We start from the raw sequence: 25,120 nt of genomic DNA, 5'->3' as shown, positions 1-25,120 counted from the left end.
TGCTTTATCCTACACAAGGTACTTGAACGCTGTCTCAGATTCCCAGCAAAAACACCCAAGAATAATTTAATCTTCAATCTAAAGGTAGGTAAAACTGAAACCTGAGCACTGTACACAGCAGGTACCTCAGCAGTCCGTTAATAGAGATGCCTTCTACAGAAGACTCAAATTCAGACCAGCAGTCAGAGATGAACCTCCCTAACCCTACACAAGGTTTTCACTGGACCTTATAATGTTAAAAAAACCAAAGGATGCTCACCTCCCTTGTTGTAAGGATCAGAACGTCAGCTATCTTATAACTTTGTGTGTTTTAATTGCTGATACTTTTATGCATTCTGCTATCTTTCAGCTTTAAAATAGTGTATTTTTACACCTATGGTCAAAATCCCTTTAGATTTACTGTTCTCTGAAAATAAATCCTCAGATAAGCCATGCAAAATCAGAGGTCAAAGAACACTGGCCGAGAAAAACACTACCTTAACTAACACTGCTGCTGCGTGATGGCTAGGATGTTTAAATTTTTATTTCAAACAGGTGATCCACAGAACACGAGCATGAAAATGCAGTAAGGATTTGACACACTTGAAAACTGGGACAAATGCTTAATGGAGAGCTGATAATACGGTTAGATAAGGAGGTATATAATGTGTGCAGCCTGTGCAGGCAGACTGTTTCATATAGGACACACCCCGAGGATCACTGCTCATTTCCTTCACTCTTTCCCTCTGGAGTTATTGCCATTCTTCCTTAAGCAGTGCACGACTGCTTAAAAAAACCAACCAAAACCCCTCAAATAGAAAAAAACAAGCAACAATCTCAAATTACTGGGTATTATGTAGTTAAATTGGGATTTATAATAAAAGGATTGTGAAGTCCCCCTGCAGATCATTCCAGACTTTTCTGCCTGGGTACTGGCAAATGGACAAAATTCTCTAAATTCTTGCATGTCCTGGCATGTGTATGGCTGCCTGAGTCTGTTCCTCATCATCTCTTTACTGTATTCTTGGAAGTTGTATCTTCTTGTCAGGCAGAAACAGGAAACGGTGCCTTTGGAGGAATTTCTACCATATGTCAAGCTAGGGAAAGCAGTCGGGGGCCAGGGCTGGGGTGTGTGTGTGTGTGTGTGAAACGCCATGGCGTGGCTAACAGGGATTTTAATTGAGAAAAGTTCCCTCCCCTCCCCAGCGTAGGCATTGCCTCCCCTCCCCCATGTTACAAATGGAAAACTACAAAGAATGAGAACATGACTTCTCAAGGCCAACAATTAAATCACCACAGAGCCAGAAAGCAGCCCTAAGTGCCTTAAATCTCACTGCTTTCCTGCCCATGGGAGCAACTGCCTCCTAAAAATTACTAGCTTTTTAGTGCAGAAGGGTAGGAGAGCAAGACTAGACACTTTTTAAATTTTATTATTAATTCAAATAAAAGAAGGTAATAATAAAACAAAAGAATGGAGGAAGGTAAAGACAGAAAATTACAGATATCTATTTGGAGATTTTGAGTAACTTCTTTTTCAAGGCTTCTCTAATGGAGAACATCCTTCAAACCCCCCTAATTTGTTGATAAATGACATTATGCAAGTTGCATTTGTTCTCACCCATTACCACACTGGCAGAGCTCAGGAAACCAGTAATGTTGCTATGATACAAGGAACCAGTTATCTCAATTCTGGCTCCTTTCCACGTATTTAAAAATATCAAAAAGCTTTAGGAAAAAGCCAAGAGGCTGGGGAAATTCTTGTAAGGTTATGCTGCAATTCAGTGCAGCTTTTGCAAACACTGAAAATAATAAGGATTGGGAAAAGATGACTGTAAAAGAGTTGTGAATTTTGTGGATGGTGATGCTATTCTTAAGTCCTAGGGGCCTGGGAAGCTACTAAATGTCTGATCCACAAACTGACTAAAGCTAAACATTTTTCATAAACTAAAAAAAAAATAAAAAAAATAAATAACTTGGATATCTTCAAGATTCCTTTCAAAACACACCACAGAAATAGCAAAAAGTTACTGTACTTTACTAATAACTTCAGTTAAATTAACTGAAGAGAAAGAAAGCCAAGGTTTCCATTGCAGGTTTATATATCAAAAGTGAATGAAAGAAAAATCACACTGCTTAAAATATGTCATTACTCTTAATACTACTACTGAACCTTCATGCTATGTTTTTTATCAGCTAAGCCAAAAGGGTACTTCCTTCTTGAAATCAGACACTTGATATAATTTGCATTAAACACCTAGAAGAATTTAGGCACTTTGTTTTAATTTTTGGCATTGCTTAAGAGTGTGACAAGTAATCCACAAAACATCTACCAGCCTGCTTAGGCAATTCAACATCCATGGACTTGTTGGCTCTGTGATGAAACTTAGTCATCTGAAGCTAAACCAGAACTCCAGGCTCCCTCCCTGCCCCCAGGAAAGAAACTTTAGTCCATGCTGGACTAAACCAAAAAGATTTAAGCTTCCTCTTGCTTTGCCTACTTTCTACTAAATCTTATATGCTTGGCTGCACTGTGGTTCAGATTTAGCAAAGATTTTAATGACTAGATGCACACCTATAATGCCTTTAATTTAAAAACAAAGAAACAGTCCTGAGATATCTGCAGTAACAGTTTATGAAAGCTTTTCAAACAAAAAAGGAAAATAATCTATCAATCAGAAGCAGGATGTTAGTATGCTATTGTAAATGTATTGCTGTATTAGCATCTAAAACAATTTTAAATAAAGATTCAAACATGTTACTATGAAATATTGCTGGTATGTTGCACTAGTTATTTTTTTAATTGATAACCTTTTATAACCACAGGAAGCGCATCTTCTCCTGAAAATGCACAGAAGTTCCTTTTTTCTTTTAAAATCTTGTGAAAAATATCTAGCAATTACCTTGTGGAAACAGAGTAGAATTCCTCTTTGAAAAGACATTCCTTGTCTGCCACCATTATATTTTTTACATCTTCTGCTTTTATTCCCAAATTAGATCCCATTATGGTCAAAAGAATTCCACCACTTAGTGGTCCAGTTTTTGGCTCAATCTGTGTTTGCATGAGGGAAAGCAAAAAAAAAAAAAAAGCAAAATTAAATAATGCAGTGACCATTTTGATCTTGTACACTATTTATTTAGAGCTACTTCAAGTTACTGACACTTGAAATGCAAAAAATGTTTCTTGCAGGACGCACATAAAAACACTCCATGTAACTTTTTAAGGTTAATTAATCATGTTAGCTCAAACCAGTATTCATCAGCTGCAGATTTCGTGTCTTCTGTGGCACTGTTATGTACAAAACTCTTGCCTGGTGTTTATTCTGTTTTGAGTTTGCTTCCTCCACTAAAGCACTGATTTTGAAAAGTGAATGGATTGGGCTCCTCTCACAATCATTCCACAGAGCTTTTCCAGCATTTTTTTTGCCATGATTTTCACCCTTTAGGTTCACATCAGAACAGCGCCTTCCTAACACACAGTGCTGCCCCACATGGTGTCTTCAAAAACTTTTATAGTCCCCTGACCTTCCCTACTGCATCAAATGGTAGGATGCTGCAGTACATGGGCTGATGCTAATTAAATAATTTGCAATTAAAACGAGGACTGAGAAAATCCTGCAGTCATAGTGGATTTCTCAGGTTGAAACATGGTCTGAATGGGCACTTGAAGTCTGAGTATTTGTTGGGAGACTAACCTGCTTTCCTACGTAATATTTGGAGCACCTCCAGCAAGACCTTTTCAGGTCTTCAGCTTTGGAGGGCTGCAAGTTTGCCATCAAGAAGGGGGAGGCTGCACAGACCCAAATGCAGTAATTGGAAGCCAAAAAAATACAGCTTCCGAAAGTCTGGGCTTTAATGTCTGTGCCATCTAAACCAGTTTCTCAGATCTACGCAAGTCTGAGCACAGAGACGTGGCTGCTGCTGCCAGCCCAGCTCCAGAATCACTTGCTCTGTTTTCCCACTGGTTCAACTTACTACAACTTCTGCCTGCTGGCCATCCATCCCTTTACACTCAACCCATAAATAAATGAGCTGAAAAATGACTCAATGGTTTGTGTAGGCATTTTCAAGTATTTTGTTCAAATCTGAAGCTAACAAAAGCTTTGAAAAAGCTAGTATTTTAGTATTTAGCATTTAATCCACAATCATGTACAATGAGTATCCCAGGTGAAAACACTTATTTTTCTTAATTTTCCTTCTCCTTCCCACTCAAATCATCTTTATCTTGGCACAGCTATCACACAAGTGTTCTTCACACTTTCTGTTGAGATTTCAGGGTATTTGCCTTCCTTGGCAGACTTCAGCTATTTACCTGCCATTTCTTCTTAGACACACCATCATGGCCAACACCACCCAGCGTGTTGCTAGTCTGCCTGCGCCCACACTGCACCTCTAACTGTGCAGCCTCGGGAGATTCAGTGTCTCCACGAGTCTGACCCACAGGTTTCAGAATTAAACAGTTCCTATTGAGTGAAATATCCCAGTTACAACTCTCACCCTTTGTCATACAGTTACTGCATTTTGTGATAGCTTGTTTTCATTAAAGGGTGCGTCTGAGTTTCAAAGTACTGATACCACTGTTGCAGCAAATTAGATTCGCCCAGTGGAAGTTCTATCACTCTTTCCTTGACAATTATGCCCAGAAAACCAGCATTTGGCTTGCTGAAAAGGGCAAGGATTTATCACTTCTTGCTTTGGCTACTGGTCCATCAGGATGGACAACACCCTTCTCTCATCCCCGATGAATGCTCCAACCACAGAGCAAGTCAGGGGTGCACATCCGGCCTCTCTGACTTCTTAGATTTAACTTCCACAACCTTGGGTTTCATTCCAGTGCAGACTGGAAAATATCACTGTCAGCTGGAAAACACATTGTGATGCAGAAACAACCTGCTCCCTTATTAAACACTACTTACAATTCTAGTTTAAAGCCTGTTAATGAGCCTGCTAAGTGCTTGTAGTTTCAGGAGCAGTGAACCTCTCATATAGACTTTTTTCAGGTAGAAAGGACTTTAGGACAGAAAAAAATCCATGCTAATTCCCAAGAATCAAGTGCCATGTTTAAGCGTACACTGCTAGCCTGGCTTCTGGCACAGTGAGGACAAGGCTTGAAAAACAAGGAGTCTCAAAGACTCCATTCAGTCTCTTATTTTGAGTCTTTACAAATCTCTCACACATATCAATACTGGCATTTTTTCCTTGCAGCTATTTCAGAGGCTTACTTAACACCCTAGGAAAAAAACTGCCTTTCAGTATAAGCTTGCTTGGATGCTTTCTCTTGAAAAATAATAGGGAGTAGGGAGAGAAAAAAGCAATCTTACGCGAGTGATTTCTGGATGAGGACACGTGTTGGTGGGAGGAGCGTGACAGAGTTTTTCATAAACGCACTTGCTGGGCTTGCCATCTTCTTCACACCAGACACACTTATAGTCCTGATGGGCTGCGAGGCATAAGCTGCAGTCACTTCGTCCGTAAGAGCAGTTGTATAGAGTCACTGAAATATGAATGGTAAATGCACTTAGAATTTTTCCTCTGTTTTAAGGGTATTCAGTGTGTACTAGGAAGTAAAATTAATCCTATATACAAAGCTCAGTGGAGTTGTGGGAAGAATATGCACACTTTGTACTTAACCTCTGAATGATGCTGAAAGAAAACTGTTTTTTTTCCCTGTATGGAAAAACCTGAAATCTATCCATGTGCAAAGTATAAATAAACTATCAAGTAGAACCCAAACACATTTTTGTCACTCAGGCACTGCCCAAATGTTTAAGTACAAAGTCCTTTCTTTGACTATCCTCAATGAACCTGCCTATACAACTGTTCAAAGACTAGTTCAAACAAACAGGTCCTCCTGGTGTACCAGGAGTCAGATGTGGAAGGGTGTAAACTCTGCATGGGTGTTGGTAGGAACAGACATCAGCTGGCACGGGACCTCTGCCAGCTGCATATTTAAAGGAAGAGAGCTGCCTTTGTAGGCTGTTTCCAGGATATTTTGGCCTTTCTAAAATCATTGCTAAAGCCTGAACTGAATAGAAAGTTAACACTTAATGAAGTGTTATCCTTTGTTCAAGTTAATACCTCTTCATTCCTCCGTTCCTCTCTATTTACTTGCTTTTGTTTTCCTTTTTGTCCTGATGTATGCCTTACTCCTTCTATAGTGGTGTTTAATTATAGTTTTTCTGAGCCAAGAAATCAGGTGAGACAGTCATGCCTCTCTTTCTGATGAACCATGCACTAATTGTCCCAGACACTAAGCTTGTTTTGGCACTCATCAATCTCTAGCATGATGAACAGTCACTGAACAAAATTAATTTTCCCAAATAGATGCAAAGCCTTGAGACATAGCTAGTTGGTTCAGCACCATACGGAAAGCCTGGAGATGCACTTGAGAATCAGCCCAAAAGAAAACAGACAGAAAAGTTGACAACAGTTTCTCTAAGGGATGCATGCAAGTTGCGCGGATTACCCACTGTGTGAGTGCTGTGCTTCCCTGGGAAGGTGAGCTGATTACTGTAAAGAGGCAAGCTTCTTGCTCCCTCCTTTTCTGTTCCTTCCTTTCTTCCCTGCTTCTCTCTACTCTTTGCTGCTCTTTTTTTCCAGCCACACAGCCTCTCACCCTCTGCCACCAAGGCTCTGGCAACTTGTTGAGTCTTCTTGTAAATCAGCTTAACTTATCAGAACAGCAGAAAACTATCCAGATTTCCCCTTGTGCTCTTTCAAGAGTTAAATGTGCTCACAGATGGGAGTGGGGAGTACAAGACAGAGACTCAATGTCTCCCCTCTCCACTAGTGATAAACTGTTTTATGTGCTCATTATGTCTCAAGAAACAGTACCCTTGGTGACATCGGGTTTTTTCAAAGAAGGTTCATCCTTAAAGATGCAGGAAGCAAAGCAAAGCAAAGTAGAGGTGATCAGATGTGGGCAAGCGAGACTAGGATAAATCCCTTTGAGACTGCATATAGTAAAGGCCATCAAAACCAGCTTATTTAAAGAAAGCTTTTATTCTCAGATGAGCTGGACTCTAGGAAGGACACCTGTGAAACCACCCTCCATTCACTAACATATCAATGCACTTGGTATCTTCCTAGATAATAGCTGTAGCAGTAGCTTTTTGAATCTAATTCCAAGAGGCTACCATGTTCGATTTCTACTGAAAGAGTAAAATGAGAATGCTGGTTTTCCATTATTTTTCAGCAGTGTCCTTATTCCCCTGCTAGGCATGAACAGTATTACAGATGCCCAAACCCTGGCTACAGTCTCTCTGCCACTTGCATGACCGCATATAACCTCAGACGGGCAGTTTTTCTCTAAATGCTGCATATTTAAAACCTTCAGCATTCAGTTTCACAGCCAGTCTCTAACAGAATAACACATTTTTAATTCCTTACCTTACACTGAAGAGTTAATGTACTGATGAGGCCCGGTTTCAACCCTTCTTACATCTAATCAGCACAGTAAAGCTACTTGATTTCAAGTAGCTTTACCAGCACAAACTCAGCTGAGACATTGTTGAAGGTGTAGGCAAAGTGGAGGGACTGACATTTGTAACAATGAATCAATGAGAAAGAGCATCCATTTAATTCAACCCCTATCTTGAATTCTCAGGGAAGCTATGAGTACAAAGTAGGAGCAGCATCATTTGCTTCATACACCGAGCACATCAATACGGAAGTCACTGAGCAACAAACATAACCCAAGCAATATTTTCAACACTTTGTGTGTCAGCTGTTCATCTGTACGTTCAATGAGAATGCAGCGCTGAGGAAAAGCACCAGACTGACAGCCCTGCTACTGTCGCTGTTTGCTTTTATAAGCAGAAGATGTGGGCAGCAGCAAGGAGAAGTTTCCTTGCATCTATGCTGTGAATTGCTTTTGCAAGAAGTAGATTGCTTTCTTAATCCAGCACACTGAAAGGTTGCTACCGCACAGGGACTTCGGCAGGTAACAGCTAAGCAAATCTTCCCCTTGCCTTCCTAAACCCTGCATTTCCCACCCACACTGCCACATGGCCACCTGGTATGGCACAGGAATACGCTTACTGAATTATTTTGTTATCCTTCATCAGCTGGATAGGGATTTTCATCCCATCCCTCAGTAAACAATGTCAGTGCTGCAACGTCTTGATGTGACGTCACTCCCCTCCAGTTGCATAAATGCCACAGAGAAAGCTACAGCCTTAAAGCACTAAACACTCCCCCTGTTCACTGATCAGCTCATTAAATGTACCAGCAGCAAGCCACTCATTAGATTCCAACTCTTATCCATCACCTTGAGATACCAGCTGTGAAATCATTGATAAAAAGGACAAAGGATAAAAGGGATATATTGGATTTCATACTGTTCAGAACCCCTGATGACTTGAGATGTAAAAACGCTATTGTAACTTGGTATTCACTAAGTGTTATACAAAGAAAGGGTTCTTTCAATGGCAGGTTCAAAGGTGCTTCTCAGCAGCAACCATATACCTAAAGCCAATTCTTTTCAAGATGCGGAAAAACACACTATGCTCTGGATTTCATATGGCAAGGAAATTTAAAAGCAGGAAAGAATTTGGATTAAAACAAAATCCCTTTTATTAAAAAAAGGGAGACATTTGCTGGTAAGTTTTCAATTCCCCTCTTGCAAGGGTTCTATATTTCAATTTGAATGATAACATTTCTTTAATAATTCAGCTTTTTTTTTTTTTTTTCAATGTTTTTCACAGACTTGGAGAAAAGATGTTGGGAGTATTTGGTCAAAATTCTGCAGTTTTAAATACAGCCTTTGGAATGGAAATAAGACAGTGCAAGATTGTAATATGACCTCCCCATAGCATCCATGCCAGGTCCTCTTTTAAGTGCTGCACACATAGGGAAAATCTTCTAAACACGTACTTCAATGCTGCCAATAAGAAAGGGAACAAATTTAAATATTGTACAGATGGAAAATATGGTCTGAAGATTTAATCTGCAGGGGAAATTACTTGGGGCAGTATTAGTTTTCCTGATGTTGATTCCTCACACAAGTAACAAGTGTGCTGCCTCACAGTTTTCACAATATTATGCTTTAAACTTCAGTCCAAAGGAGCATAAGGCAGGTCCCATCTCCCAGATACGGCTCCACTGATTTTGACAGAGCTTCCTCGCCTCAGCTCAGGACTAGGCTCACAGGCATAACTGCTTCATTGCCGTATGTTGGAAGTAATAGAAGAATTTATATCAGAGACCAAGTCTCTGTCTATAAAACACTTAATATACTTTTTTTTTGCCACAGAAATGAATGAATAAAGTAATGAGCTGAAAGCACACTGTGTATTGCTGATCGCCAGCAGATGTAAAGACTCCAAAACCTGCCTGAGCTGAGACACAAATGAAAGTTGAGATTTCAGGTGAACTCCATACAAGTGGCAGTGGGAAGGATCCCTTTTCTGCTGTTGGAGAGGAAAAGTTCATTGGGGAAGGGAAATGGCCATTGAAGAAAAAAAAAAAAAGCAAACTACTAACTACATTTGAACTGTGAAGCTATTAGGATTGTGCTTCAGAGCAAACCCAAACTTGCAAATCATCGAATAGTTTGGGTTGGAAGGGACCTCTAAAGGTCATCTAGTTCAACCCCCCTCGCCTCGTGAGCAGGGACATCTTCAACTAGATCAGGTTTCTCAGAGCCCCCTCCAAACTGACCTTGAATGTTTCCAGGGATGGGACATCTACCACCTCTATGGGCAACCTCTTCCAGAGTTTCATCACCATCACAGAAGTTTTCTTCCTTCTATCTAGTCTAAATCTACACTGCTTTAGTTTTAAACTCTTTTAGTTTAAAGCTAGTTTAGTTTAAAACCATTACCCCTTGTCCTATTGCAACAGGCCCTGCTAAAAAGTTTGTCCCCATCTTTCTTATAAGCCCCCTTTATATATTGAAAGGCCACAAAAAGGTCTTCCCAGAGCCTTCTCTTCTCCAGGCTGAACAACCCAGCCTGTCTTCATAGGAGAGGTGCTCCAGCCCTCTAATTGTTTTTGTTGGCCCCCTCTGGAACTGCTCCAACAGGTCCATGTCCTTCCTGTGCCGAGGGCTCCAGAGCTGGATGCAGCACTCCAGGTGGGGTCTCACAAGAATGGAGTAGAGGGGGAGAACTGCCTCCCCTTGACCTGCTGGCCACAGTTCTTTCAATGCAGCCCAGGATATGGTTGGTTTTCTGGGCTGTAAGAGCATATCGCCACGCCATGTTGAGCTTCTCACCCACCAGTACCCCCAGGTCCTTCTCCTTAGGGCTGCTCCTAATCCATTTTCCACCGAGCCTTTATCTGTGCTTGGGATTGCCCTGACCCATGCGCAGGACTTTGCACTTGGCCTTGTTGGACTTCATGAGGTTCGTATGGGCCCACCTCTCAAACCCGTCACAGTCCCTCTGGACAGCATCACTTCCCTCCAGCATGTTGACTGCACCACACAGCTTGGCATCATCAGCAAACTTGCTGACAACACTGATGTTTAATTCTTGAGTTTAGTATTAATAACTTTTGATCTGTCAGATTTAATTATTTCACCCAAACCAGTAAACCTACAACGGTAACATTCTTATTCACATGACTCCAAATTATGAAGGAATAGATTTCTGTTTACTGTAATTAACCTGTTAAACCCGTATTTCATACTTACCCATCAGTTTGCTGTCAATCTTGACCTTATCGGTTCTTATGGATAAGTTAAGTTGTAGGGTCTCATTTGCACTATAAGAGAACTGGAAAAGATGACACAATACAGATATTTATACCTTCATTTGGCAAGGTTAACTTCATGTGTTTTCTATGATTCTTAATAATCAGAGCTGTGAAGGTTTTAGAAGCTATCCCAAACCTCACGGTCGTCTTTTCATCTTGGCCAAACAAACTTACAGAAAAATGTTTTAATGATCATAATCCTTCACAATCAGAATTTTCAAGCACCAAGGGACAACAATGTCTGAATACTCCTTTTTCATTAATTTAATTTACATTTGGTTACAAGCATCCAAGTAGCAAAGGTACTGTTCAGATTCAGTAAGTACAGCTGCTGACCCTGCTGAGTTCTCCCTTCCCACACCATCTGGCCCCATTACTTCTGTGGACATGCCAGACTTGCACCACATGGAGGGGAAATCTCTTGCATCTTTTGCAGTGCAACCCCCTCGTTATAGTCAAAGCACAAGGTTCACATGCTCCAAGACATAAGCTTCTGCTCTTGTTGAAAGACAGGAGCAATAAAACCCAGTAGGAAGGAAAACGAGCAAAAAAAAAATGTAATGGCTTTATAAAGCAAATACTTTGTGTCTGGCTCAAATGCTGCATAAAACCTAATTAGTTCTCAGAACTACTCTGTTAGTAAGCATATAAGACATAAAGGTTAAAGTCAGCATAACATTTGTGAGTCCAACTTTGAGCTTTGTAAATAGACTATTTGTAAAAAATATTATTTCCTTTCTCTTTAAAATAAACCAGAGTGAAAGAAGCATAGCTAGTAAGTAGCCAAACAACAACATATTGTTACCATTCCCATTTTTACAGATGTAAAATGGGAAAGATAATGAATTGGAGTGTGGAGAGGGAGAGCTCTGAAATTCTTATCTTTTATCCTCAATGATTTCACCAGATTTCATAAAAAGGGAAGAATAGAAGAATAATGGTCCCGAATTTCTCCAGGCACAGTTCAATGAACACATGGATTACATAGAGAAATAAAGGAGAAAGATCGAAGGCTTTGAAGGGAGACCCCAGGAGCTCTGAGCCCAAGTTGCTGCCTTTGCTGCTGCCAAAGAAGAATCTCTATCAGAGGTCACTTTCTTCTCTAAGGGAAACTATTACCTGTATATTTCTGGACACACACAGACACTGGAACAGGAGTATAAGAACTGAATATATTTGGTAGGTGAATCATAATTTTGCATTTACCTCTTTACTCATGAATGAAAATTTTCCTTCAAGCGATTCATCAACAGGAGCTTCAAATTCAAACTGGCTGTTTGCAACCACAAATTTTTTCTCCTATGGAAGAGAAACATTCAGCTTAGAATTTGTATAGCATCATCAAGCATTATAAAATATCACCAGGCAATATTCTGTTCAGCACTGGAAGTAATAAGACCAAATGGAGAAGACTAACCAGTTAAAGTCATCTTCTAAAACAAAGCTAGTGAAACACCAAGCCAGCGCAATCTGCTACTTTCCTGCACCCCTCCAACATTCATTAGTGGTGGAAGCACCAAACAGTACTAATAAGACAAGAACACGTCTAGAACTCCATTTCAGGGAGAAATAAGAAAAAGCCACGAGATGTGAATACTGGATGGCTTCACACATCAGATGTGTTATTAACGGAGCTGTGTGAGCTCTCTGTAGGGATCCTGGGCAGAGCAGGAATGCAAGCTTTGGATGGGAAATGGAACTGAATATCTCTCAGAGCTTGCTAGCTTTGTTTCTCCTGTCTCACCATGAGCCCAGCTGTGTTTTCACAGGACAGTCTTTGATGGCAGCCCGAGCATAAGGGTATTCCTGCCTCCTACACACCTTCTTACCCTTCTCTTCTCCATAGGCCCTAAACCCACTCATTCCTGCCTGTAGGCTGCAGCACGTACCAGCCTGCACTGCACTGGCAAAACTCTCAGCTCATCTGTTCTGTGATTAAGTCAAGAAACTGAGTTGGCTAAAAACCAAACACGTCACCCCATGATGCTGCTTCTGCACTGGGTGATTCTTCTGCTGTGGCCCACAGGTCAGCTATGCTAACATCTTTGACAGAAGAACCAGAGAAAGAAACAAGTAGCAAGGATATTTTCAGATAGTATTGTTGATAGACTTATGAAACCAGAACCCACTGGGGGATAAGACCACTCTCACCTTTATAAAATCATGGAATGCTTGGGGTTGGAAGGGACCTTCAACTCCTTAGTCCAACACCCCTGCCATGGGTGAGGACATCTTGCTCAAAGCCCCATCTAACATGACCTTGAACACTTCCAGGGATGGGGCATCCACAACTTCTCTGGGAAACCTGTTGCAGCATCTCACCACCCTCACCATAAAAGATTACTTCCTCATATCCTATCTAAACCTACCCTCTTTCAGTTTGAAACTGTTGTCTCTTGTCCTTGTCACTACAAGCCCTGGTAAAGTCTCTCTTTCTTATAAGCCCCTTTATATATTGAAAGGCTGCAAGAAGGTCCCCCTGGAGCCTTCTCTTCTCCAGGCTGAACTACACCAGCTCTCTCAGCCTGTCTTCACAGGAGAGGTGCTCCAGCCCTCTGATAGTTTTCATGTCCCTACTCTAGAACTGCTCAAACAGGTTCTTGTCTTTCTTGTTCTGGGGACCCCAGAGCTAGATGCAGTACTCCAGGTGGGGGCTCATGAGAGCAGAGCGAAGGAAAATCAGCTCGCTTGACCTGCTGGCCATGCTTCTTTTGACACAGCCCAGAATACGGTTGGCTTTCTGGGCTGCAAGAGCACATTGCTGCCTCCTATCTAATTTGCCATCCACCAGTATCCATACAAGTCCTTCTCCTCAGGGCTGCTCCTAATCCATTCATCCTCCAACCCATATTTATATCAGGCGTTTCCCCCAACTGAGGTGCAGGACCTTGCCAGTGACCTTGTTGAACTTCATGAGAACTTCACTTTGATGCCTTCTGTGGATGTAAAGAACTAGTCCCTGCTTTTGTCCAGAGCTCCTTGAGTCTTGGAGAACGTGGCAAAACCCCCCAATGGTTACTTGATTACTCTGTCCTGCTCCAAGGGTAAGCTATCTTCTGCTGTAATCCAAGCCTTATATATGAGTGTTGCAGTTCAAGTCCAAATCAGTTTCCCTCAGATGGGGCACCAATTGTCACAGCACTAACAAAACTAGCAAGCTGCAAAAAGGCTTTATCAGGAGTCAGATTCTACTATCCAAGCTGTTTCTCCATCCTTCCGAGATGAGACCAGACCACACTCCTCCTCCCACTACTGCTACTGGATTCTTTCTTCTGCAGGCACCTCCTCCATCCAGCCTCCTCTTACATGCTCCACAGGGCTATTTAACCACTTAGTGGGAACGAGCTACAGCTGCACATTGTCCATATCAATCAACCCACTGCCATTGAAGCAAGGCCACAGCTGCATGTTATCAATGTCAATCAACCCACTGCCTTCATTCCTCTACATATGAGCATCTTATACTGTTTACTTGTAGCTACTTCTTCAATGCTGGAATTACTGGTAACTTACGGGCCACTAGGTTTACCCAACTGGTGCCGTGGAAACCTTTTCTATTGCACCTTCACTGTAACAGGTTGGCAGCAGACCCAAGAGCCCCCCAAGGCTGGGGCTGAGGAGGAGCATGTGCTTTAACCAGGTAAAGGCCTACTAGTCTCTGGGAGGTTTATGTCAGAGGGGAACAGATTTTTTACTTCTTCCTTCTCAGAAGCTGAATAAAAAAAAATAAGCTACTGACTGAGCTCTGAAAAGCCTTTTCTGAAAGTTTTACAGCCTGTTCTGCTGTACAGAAAACATCTACATACTGCAAGTTTTAAAGCACCTTATGAATCTCTATTTTGAGGAACATTACCTCGCTTTCCCTACTCTGTATATCTCAATACATCATGTATTTTTCAAAAGTGTTCAAATTCTGCTGCTGCTGCATGAAGTCTTTCCCACATGCTTAACAGGAGGGAGGGAAAGGGAGCTTTGGTGTTATGCGACATCTGCTACCTGGAGTGAACTGAAATCAGGAGTTGCTATGCCAGTCTCTTGAGCAGAAGACCACAGAGCTCACGTTCAGCAGTCTGGGTGCAAGCAGAGACACGTAGCAAACACTGGGAAGTGGGTTACACGTCAGATACACGTGACAAAGACAAATCCAAATGGGAAATTACTCTTAATAAAAATCTTTGGAGGGCTAATAAGGTTATCTTGATGCTGGTACACCTGTGTCTTCTACTGTGCCAATCTTTCAAGGATTCAGAGAATGCCTCTCAGAAGTTGCATGCAATATGACTGATCAGTACTAAACTTTCTTCTCAACCGCTTGTCCTGGTTAAGGCTATTCCCAAGAAAACTACAATGGCTTGGATTTACTTCTCCTTTCTACTGAAAGAATTTCAGTAGGAAGGAGGGGCAGAAAACCAGTCAACAGCTGCTCCTCTTTTAGTCTATTCCCCCCAGTGGAAGCCCTTATGAGGAGGTTTATTCATTGTACTGTAAGGGTTCACAGGTTAAGAGGTGCATGCTAAATGTGTGAGCTTATTCTTCCACCTTCTAAAACAGCAGTTTTAGAACCCATCCACCTCTCCTACTCACTGAGTAAACCCAAACCTTCACTGCTAATCTCCACCTAGAAACAGTGATGCTACACGCACAATGTTGGCTACTGTACTTAGCCACCCATGACAAAGCAGGTTGTGTGTTGCTCTTTTAAGCAAAGCACAGATTAAGCCAAGATAACAGAGTTAGTAGTTCAAAGTGTAACAGAACATTCATTTTTGCTTTTTCTAAGCAAGAATTTAGGCAAGGAAAATAGGAGAAAAATGGATATATACCAATGTCTTAATCAAGAAAGACTTCAAACGTGCTCATAGCTGCATGGCTGCTAGCTCCAAACACACTGTAATGCCCAGCATATCCTGTGGCAAAATCGTTCCACATGAGAAGCCTTGTGCTGTTTTGCTTTTAGGCTGCAGGCCAACCCATACAAAATACCCGTCCATGGCTTCTCCTGAGCCACCTTGCCCTCCGTGAGATGTTTACCAAAGGCTGAATGTAGGTTATGTCCTTACTCAAATGAACTTTCAGGAAACAAAGTAACTGCTTCAGGTAGCATTGACCCCACAGGCATAAGTGCCTGTAAGATTACAACTATTTCATGCCTTATTTATCGCTTTTGCATATACTTAGAGGTCTGTATCTACAGCTGTAGTCACTGTGTGTGCCTGTTCAAGTCCTGGCACTGAAAGCATTATTATTTTGGCCTAAAAATGCATCTCTGTATCAGGATGTATGGAGCTGCTCCCATGACAGAGACGGTGTCCCCTCATTGTTCTCACCTAAGAAAAATTATTCTGAAATCATGTGACACTTATTGCTTTCCAGCATAACTCCAGCCTAGGGCCTATGCATTCATCTTGCTTCTTACAGAGACCTGAATTCCATGTAAGCCTTCCCGGTTCCAAGTTAAATAAATGCATACTAAGTCTGGTCTGTAGGCAAACCATTAAATGCTGCTGCCCATGACAAGGCATTCAATCCACAGGATACGTCTTTGTTTAATGTAATTGATACCTTACAGAGAAAAAAAAAAAAAAAAGAACAGAAGCTTTTTCACTCCCTTTCCTCTACTAGTAGTTCAGAAAGATTAAAGTGCTTATTCACAGAATGATAAACTAGATGAAGGAGGTTTTGGGTTCCTGCTGCTGTTTCTCCTTGGAGGAAAAAGGTCCTCTGGAAGTCAAATCCAGCAGATCTAGGTTATGCATCTGCCCTGAATTTGTTCTTGACAGAGAAGGGGTTCTTCCACTTATATCAAGTGAGCAGGGAAAGATTTTCCTCTTGTGCAGAAAAACAGCTCTTCACAATGTTAAACAACAGAAACGTGAGTAAATTCTCTGGAATACTTGTCCATTTTTAGCAGAGCTAGCTGTGGCCTTTAAGACAAGTTTTGTGAGCCACATCTTGCATACAGCCAGATATCCTACCAAGGACTGGTCCTGGCATCTCAGAGAACAGACCAAATTCACCAAATTGCTTTTCTTTGCTTACATATATTTTAAGGTCTTCAAGCAAAAATGTTTATTTTTGAACATATGTTTGTATAGCATGGTCTTGCTATATGTATTGTGTAGTGATACACTTCATATGATTGCAGTGCTTGCAGGTTGCTTTTTACCCTTCTCTGAATCTCTCTCTTACATTACTCCCCAGACCTGTTCACCCTTTTTCACCCCTTGGCAGGCACAGCAGAGGTGATAGAAGGACGTCATAAGCTGTGCAGTACTTCAATTTGAGAAAGGGAAAAAAACCCAACCCACCCTCAAAACCCAAGAGCCTTCTTTCCCTGGATAGATGGCTGGTAGTTAAAGCAATCGATGCAATCTCCAGTGTATCTTATCATCAATTCACATTTACACAAAGACAACACAGAAACAAACAATAGTAATAGAACAATACTTGAGCTATCACCTAAAGAAGTGAGGTTTAAGCTTTATTTTTATCAAAGTAACAATAAAATTGTATGCATTGTCTGGGTTATAAAACAATTACAAGCTTGAGGTCAAAGTCTGGCTTCTTAGAAGCTTTGTAATTTACTTTCTGGAAGCAAGTACTGAGAAACCCTTGCTACATCTAAGAAAATACCTGATCTCTGGTTTGATGGTTGCACACACACAAAAAGAAAAGTAAAAGATTGTTTTATTCACACTAAGAAACATTTAATTTCTGAGTGCATTTTTTTGTTTGAAAAATTAGAACTGAATTAAGCACAAAAGTGATGTCATTCTGGAACAAAAAAACCCCAGTATTTAATTAGAAAAAAGAAAAGACACATTCACAATTCCTAAATCTTCTCTCATTTCATTAGATGAAAAATAATTGTCAGGTGTTTCAGTAGGTTCAACTTACACTCTTTAAACTCCCCCCACCCCCCCAACACCTAGTAGTTAAAATATTTTGTCGAGCTCTGGTTCTGTCTTGGTGATGACTCTACTACAGTAACCAATATTATATCAAACTTGAGCATGTAGCTCTCTTCCTTTAAAAACAGTTATGAGCAGCATCTCCAAGGAACACAAACTAATGCTCTAGTTTAGGGGTGTGGGCTGCAGTTTAAGTGGAATTCAAATGACAGCTAGCACTGAATTAATCTTCTTACCCGATAATAAGCTAGATGTCTTCCCTCAAAATACACCGTCGTTCGGTACTCCATAGGTATTATTGGAGGGTTAGGATTTAGAAACTGTGGGCATTCTTCTTCCTGGTGAGAGAAACATTTTATATGTTATTCCAAATAAAAAGTCTTATCACAACAAGCTCCGATGGCCTTCGGACAATGGAATGATTGTTCTGAAGAACTTCATGCTTAAAATACAGTGACAGATTTGATTACACCCTTTCAAATTAGACATGCTAAAAATGACTGCAGCATATGTCAAAGCTGTGGGTGATTATCTTTCTCAGCCTTGAAATCTTGTTCCTCCCATTGAAGCAAAATAGTAAAAGGAACAAAAATATCCTTTCAGGAGTTATTCAGTCTCACTGCCCCTCCTCAATCACACCCTTAAATTCCCACCCCCGCACTGTCACTAAAAAAACCCACCTTACACTCTGGAGTTAACTTTAGAATAATTTTAAAATCCCTAATTCAACCAACTGATACGAGAGAGAAAGTGAAGAAAATATAGAAGTGTTCTAATAAAAACCTAATAATCTTATTTTTAAACATTACCATATTTTGTTTAATCACATCCTGTACTGAAGAGGACTCTTCACAGATATGTCTCTTCCAGTCCCACTGGCAATTCCATCTATTGCTTGCACAGGAATAGCATCTACAAATATAACATGATAGTCATGACAAACTGTCAGGCTTTTTCCCCGGTTGACAAAAAAAGTAAATTAAATTCCATCTTTATTCATGGAGGCTAGATCAATCTGTTATAGTGTCCTTACTATTTTAAGCTGAAAAATTCATAGTAAGAACAGTTCGAGAACCCCAAAAGCTAATTTCTCCCTTAAATATTTGAGCAAGGATCAGAAAACTACAGCATCTCGCACAAACTTTGAGATTGAGTCTGAGATGACTGGAAATGATCTTGATCAACCTTCATACACAAGGATGAACAAAGCGGGCTGTGGGCTGGCTGCGCCTGCCCTGGGGCAGCATCACCTCAGCAGGGCAGATGATGGGGGCAGAGCCAGCTTTGACTGTCCTATTTGAATGCACCACAACCCAAAGCACCAATTCATCATTTGAGGGAACAAGTAGGTAAGCAGATGTCCGCAGAGCTCACCTGCAGATACATTAGCAGCTACAGAAATGGCAACCCAATAAACTAGCCTTTAATTATATGTGCCATGAATAGTCCTTTTCCACGTGTTTTACGTTACCGGCTCACCTGCTGCTCTTCAACCATTTAAAAACTCCATTAAAATGTAAGAAAAAGGATTTGGACATTAGATTTTGAGAGGGCTAAAGCCTTAGTTATGAAATGGTTGAGCAACTCAGCTGCCAGTTAACTGAAACACCATGCTACAGGATCTAAACACCTAAGTTAAGAAGCTGAAGTACTTACGGTTGATTTTCAAAAAGATTCATTGCTTCTTCACAGTCATAAAAAGGGTAAGTATGTGACGCAAAAAATACCTTGTTCTCTTCAAAAGTTAACTGAAGTGGAACTGAAACATGATCTATCACAAAAGAAAAAGAATTATCTAAGTGGTGGTGGAATTCTTTAGCTCTTGAGCTGAATAATACAATGATAATACTTCTGTTATTTTACAGCACATAAGCAAATATTTAACAATACTGTTGACGCTCCAGATCTCATGACCTGTTAAGACTTTATATCTATAAGCTCTGTTTTGTCTTTTTAAGCTTTACAAAATTTTCAGCACGTGGCTGTCAGAAGAAAAGCCGAGATGAGATAAAGAGAAGAACCAAAATCACAGAATAGCTTAGTTTTATGGAAGTGTTTCTCAGTGGTGCTATCATCATGCTAGAATTTTAAAAAGTCTAGAAGAACAAGGAAAACTGAGAAAGGAGATAATTGAATACAGATGAAAACTGGCATGAGAACAGTCATTTTAAATAAAACATTTTCTTAAATATGAATATGTCTGCACGTAAAATTACTTCTTTCATTCGTGGATTAAAACTGTCATCATCATGTGAATTAAAGCAAGTGATCATTGTGGTTAATGCCTAACGGGGCCTGCAAAGCTAAGTTACCACAGGCACTTGTGATCTTCAGTTCACTGTACATGGTTTCTCCACAAATGTACTTCTCATCTGGATCATTACTGAACTAAGAATGGAAAACTTATCATCAGAAACTGGTGCTTTCCTCAGCAAAGCTGTTTGAAATACCTTTTGCAGAAATCATTGAGCCCTTGTGACAAGCTATTTCACAAGATATTGAGCAATTTCAAACTCTGCTTTCCTTCAACAGGTTCTTGGAAGACCATCAGCTTCTTGGCCGGAAGTCACCTTTGCTTGCACTGGGTCCCCTTGAATATTTCAGACCGGTAGGAACGCCAGGGGATTTCCTAACAACAGGACTGCAAAAAAGCATCCTTTCTCTCTAGATAGGTCCTAGTCCCTTTGGAACCAACCACAACTGAAGTAACCCAGACCTTTCCAAACTCAGTAGGATTACTTAACAGTAAGTGGATGGCTCAGGACTTTTTTGTCACATGCTGCCAGGAACCACTGCCTGTGTTCATAACCATCTGCCTTCTTCTGAAGTGTCTGCCAAGCTTCTGAGCATATTTATATTACTTTTGGACACCCTTTCAGATGGGTCCCTGTTCAACGAACTCAGAGAGACGTATTATTTCTAGGTGACTTGGTTACTTTAATGCCATCCCTAACAGGCTTCTAGTTGCATATTTTATGCTGGAAGATATCAAGATGTCATGTTTATCAACCTGGTTGCTTTATGTCCTGCTTTACAAAATGCTTAGGGAATGTGATTTGGCCTTAAATAACAGAGTGCTGCTTTAACAATTAGCATAATCTGATACTGTGAAACACCCCAGCTAGTTTAAGAGTGAGATTTTACCTTCATTACTTTTCCTGCAAATAAAACTAGATTTTAACCAGTTTCAGTCTTAAGAAAATTGAAACTTATCTTAAAAAGTACTTCTAAGTATTGCTTTGACAGTTCATGGCTGTTGTTATACATATAAAAGGGATATCCTCACAGGTACCCCTGCAAGCTCCAAGACCACTTGTTTTTTTGGGTTTTCTTTTTGTTTCTTTTTAAACTTGATACATAATAAACAGTGCTGTGTTAACAGTTTTTTATTCCATGTGTTTATGCATCATGATGTATGAACTTAAAGAACTGTCTAGGAAATAGCACAAGAATTATGGTTGGCAACAGACCTTAAGCGTATAATCAGTGGTTCAGAACAATGATACAGCCTTTAATTATACGATCACATCTTTTTCCACTGGTCTTACTTTTGCAGAAGCTGGAGGGCACATAGAAGAGGCCAGAAGGCTTTATGAGAGAAAGGACAGCCTTTGACATGGACCAGAAAACAAGTCACTGAACTACAGCTGACTAGGGCAAAACTAAGACATCAAGAGAAAAACTTCGTGTCTTCCACAACTCAATAATGATAAGGGTAAGATTAGAGTAGCTGGGTTTTGTTTGTTTGGAACACAGAATAGCACCACTCTGGCTCTGTGCATACACCTCTGCCAATCTCCTGTTTCAGGTTCCTGGTAGAAACACTGTGAATGCTACAGCTTGTAAATATAGCAATGGGAAAAGTTTGAACAAATCTTTTTTTTTTTTTTAATTTTTCAATGGACAGTTCAGCAACAGACTATCTGGGGAAGGGGACTGGAAGAGGAAAAAAACACCTGTATGCAGCTCATATGAGAGCACCACATTAAAACCAGCAGGCTACATTCTTTCCTTTTATTATACATAGATATATAAATAAAGTAATACTTCTTTACCTTGATATTTTGGTGTTGGAGGAATTATATCGGGTGGATCACAGACAATAACCCCTTCTTTTACTTGAGCGTAATGGGTTGTTTCACCAAATGTACACAAAACCTGGTCGCTCTGAGTCAAAGTTGGCAATGGACTTACAGTCAGTTCCACCTAGAAACAAAATTTAAAAAAAGGTAAAATATTTGAAAGAAATTAACCAAGACCCAGTAGGATTTATTGTCAGAGAATGTCAACTGCTCTTCTTTTTTGGTCAATGGTGATATTTTGGCTAGTATCACAGCAGATGGTTCTCCTTTTCATTTTTTCTTTCTTCCCATCTGTTAATCTTTTTTTCTTGTACCTCTACTAGTTTTTCCAGGCTGGGTCTATGTTGAATTAGACTGGTACAAAACCCTCTTGTCCTGTCAATGCATTAGATCAGAACAAAAATGTCTGTACAGACACACCCAAAGCCTTTTATTCTTGTCCTCAGCATCCAGTTTAGCAACAGTAAACACAGTAGTTAACACTGAAATCCTGACAAACTTAATTAAAATTAACCTTAGGTGTTACTAGTGCATAATGAAACCAAGGCTGGATGGGCTGGAAAAGCTGGAGTTTGAAAGGGCTGACAGAAAAATTGGCTTCCTCAAGACTCAATGTACATTCAATAAACCCACTGAGATCTATCTTTACTGCTGAAAAAGGATTCCTGAGTGATGGTGAGGTCTTAACGTCCTTGAGAAAATTACCAATACAGAATGCATGTGTGAAACTAAAAGCAAAATGAAATGGGAAAACTTAGCAAGGAAAGTATGAATTTTGGATGAAATTAATGGATTTCTTGCAATTTTGGATGCTATTTAATGCTTCAGATGTGTTAATTATACAGGTTAACTTTTTCCATTTTGCATTGCCAGTAGAAATAACAATCATCCCTTTCTCATTGAAACTGTCCCACTGTTATGAGCTGCAACATTTTCTGGTGAGTAAAGGAATCGTGAGGAAACAGTGGCATTAGTGATGTTGCAGGCAGCATGTAAATGCTCATTTGAAGTTGAGTCTGGTTTTGGGTTTTAGGTGTTTTGGCCTCAGATGCTCATATGAGACACCAGAGACTTGTCAACACAAGTTGACAAGATCTGAGCTACGAGAAGGTATGGATTTTAAGTGGACTAGTTACACTCTAGTAATGTTTTCATTCAACATAAAAATGTCTTTAATATAATGCTGTTTACAACATTTAGGAATGGAATTACAGTGACTTGAATGAAAGTCCCTTCATTTCTGATTAAGAGGGCTTAAAAGCCATTTTACTGATTTTACTTGCTGAGCACCCCCAGGAAGCCCTCAGTCTGCACTGGCATGCTTCATCTGGAGTTCAAGCAAGTTTTGACACCCTGACCCTGGTCACACCCTGAACACTCAGTTTTGTGGCCACAGAGTCATTTTGCATGCTGAATTTACCTTCCTCATGTACCCAGACAGACTTTGCTGTGTAGGCAAAACTACCACTGATTTTAAAGCAACAGCTTATAGCTTCACTGCTTACTTAAGTTTATGCTCAAGTAAGCTGAAAGGGCAGCATGAAATCTCCCCTATCAATTACTTTTTATGGGTTATACAACATTGTGCAAGACTTTAATAATATTCAGATAAGTGTAAGTGCTTTATCATCCATACTAGTGCATCATTTTGGTTTACACAGAAGGTCAAAAAGAGCATTTCTTCGAAGAAAACATGAACTACCAGCCTGCAAAAACAGCAGGCAAGAAAGAGCATTGTGAGATATGCCAGAGACTCAGATATCCAAAACATGATCCTATTCTTAGTCTCCGCTGTGCATAAAGAAATGCAAATATTAAGCTTCCTGGTAGTCACATCAATGTGCTTCAAGAACATGTAGGGAAAGCATTTTCTTGCCATACCTTAGCAGGGGCTCTGCGACTCATATTTAGAGGGTCTGCACTAATGATAGTCATGCATGTGCCGCTTGGACTCCACAGCCAGTGGTTCTCCTTATCGGCTGTTCCACAGTCTGCCTTCTTTGTGCACCTGACAAAACAGGAACAAAACCCAAAGCAAAGCAATATTATAGCTGGACTCTGCTTTCTCTGAACTACGCAACAATTTCAGGATTAGAGCCTAAAATTACAACATAAGATGACTGGGAATTTGCTTTTATAATGACTATTCAGGTTGCTATTAGAGAATTTTTAATAGAATACATGATGGAATAAGTGTTTATGGTTTAAGATATCAAAAGCAAGTGGGGAAACACGCCCATACTATTTTGAACACCACATTGGATTAGACAACCCAATTCCGTACAGAGGCAGTAATATTTAGCGCAGGAGCCATCAGGCAATGGAGCCATTGTCTGATCATCTGCAACCAGGCTGATTAATCTTCATTGTAATATACAACAAAGTCCTGAATGAGTGGGCACAGTTTGTTTTTTCTGCAAGTCCAGTGGCAGACACCTATGTGTTGCCAGTAATAAGACACCCCTCTTGTGAGAGCAAAATGCAACAGAGAATTATTGCTGGGGACACCGGGCTTGTGGAAAGCTCCTGTGAAGCTGTAGCACTAGGAATGTTACTTTTGTAGTGAATGTTTTCATTCATTTCACTCCTGTAAGTACTTTAAGACCTCTCTCTGCCAGGGCACTGTTACTGCTACGGGAAGACAACCAGTGGTTGTGCAGCCTCACCGAAACCCCTGAGAGCTTTTCCCAGCTCAAGTACAGGAAGGACAGAAAGAAGAGCAGTGCAGAAGCTGTGTATGTGGCTACAAAAGCTTGCTGAAGTGTGTGTGTGGGGACAGTCTCATGCATATTCCTTCCACTCTGTGCAAAGTTTAGGAGAAAATGCAGTGGGATCTCTGGCTGCTGTAGCAGAAGACTATTAACTCATCAGGGGCTTTACACAGTGCAGCTACTGCACAGTTCTGTTAAAACTGCCCTTAAATATATAATTTACATACAGAGTCTACATTCATATAGCATATCCCTAAACACACTATTAAGTGCTGTGTGTGACCATGAGACGGAACTTGCTGCAGATAAGAAAAGCATTAGAAATTAAACACTTTTTTTTTCTCCCCATTGGAAATAAATACTAGCAAATGCAAAAAATCCCGTTTGCCTGTTCTCAGAGGCCATTAATATTTTGAGATATTGAGGTCAATGATCATATCAGAAACCTGAAGGGAAATCTAGGGAAAATTGCCTTTTGTACGATATATGACACAGCTTTCAACTCCCAGCAGCCCAGGAGGAGTTTGAGGTGTATATTCCAAATCCTCAGGTTCCATCCACAGCAAACACAGGCTGGACGAGTTACAGCGTATTACATAAACCTGCAAGTGCTGCGTAAGTTTCTCTGCAGTGCTCCATATTATGCTACACATCAGGCTGATAGGTAACTTAATGTGATAGTTCACATTTTCAGACAGGAAGCTAGAAGCCTGAAATTCATCTGCATACTATAATTAAATAG

General features: G+C 40.4%; 1 protein-coding gene across 4 annotated transcripts in view; it reads right to left on the bottom strand.

The window, feature by feature from the left end:
• Positions 1-25,120, bottom strand: part of PLXNB2 (plexin B2) — a 267,945-nt gene that overhangs the window by 47,071 nt on the left and 195,754 nt on the right. For all 4 annotated transcript variants that reach the window (XM_040594019.1, XM_040594021.1, XM_040594018.1 and 1 more), the window contains exons 8-16: positions 23,549-23,675; positions 21,641-21,791; positions 19,242-19,356; positions 18,395-18,497; positions 17,822-17,923; positions 11,881-11,973; positions 10,613-10,694; positions 5,298-5,470; positions 2,880-3,028 (exon numbers count right to left, since the gene is read on the bottom strand). In XM_040594019.1, the coding sequence (XP_040449953.1) occupies positions 2,880-3,028; positions 5,298-5,470; positions 10,613-10,694; positions 11,881-11,973; positions 17,822-17,923; positions 18,395-18,497; positions 19,242-19,356; positions 21,641-21,791; positions 23,549-23,675 (1,095 nt within the window). The remainder of the gene's footprint in view (positions 1-2,879; positions 3,029-5,297; positions 5,471-10,612; positions 10,695-11,880; positions 11,974-17,821; positions 17,924-18,394; positions 18,498-19,241; positions 19,357-21,640; positions 21,792-23,548; positions 23,676-25,120) is intronic.

Source organism: Falco naumanni, chromosome 5 (assembly GCF_017639655.2).
Source record: "Falco naumanni isolate bFalNau1 chromosome 5, bFalNau1.pat, whole genome shotgun sequence".
Lineage (NCBI taxonomy): Eukaryota > Metazoa > Chordata > Aves > Falconiformes > Falconidae > Falco > Falco naumanni.
This window is presented reverse-complemented; position numbering and strand designations above follow the sequence as displayed.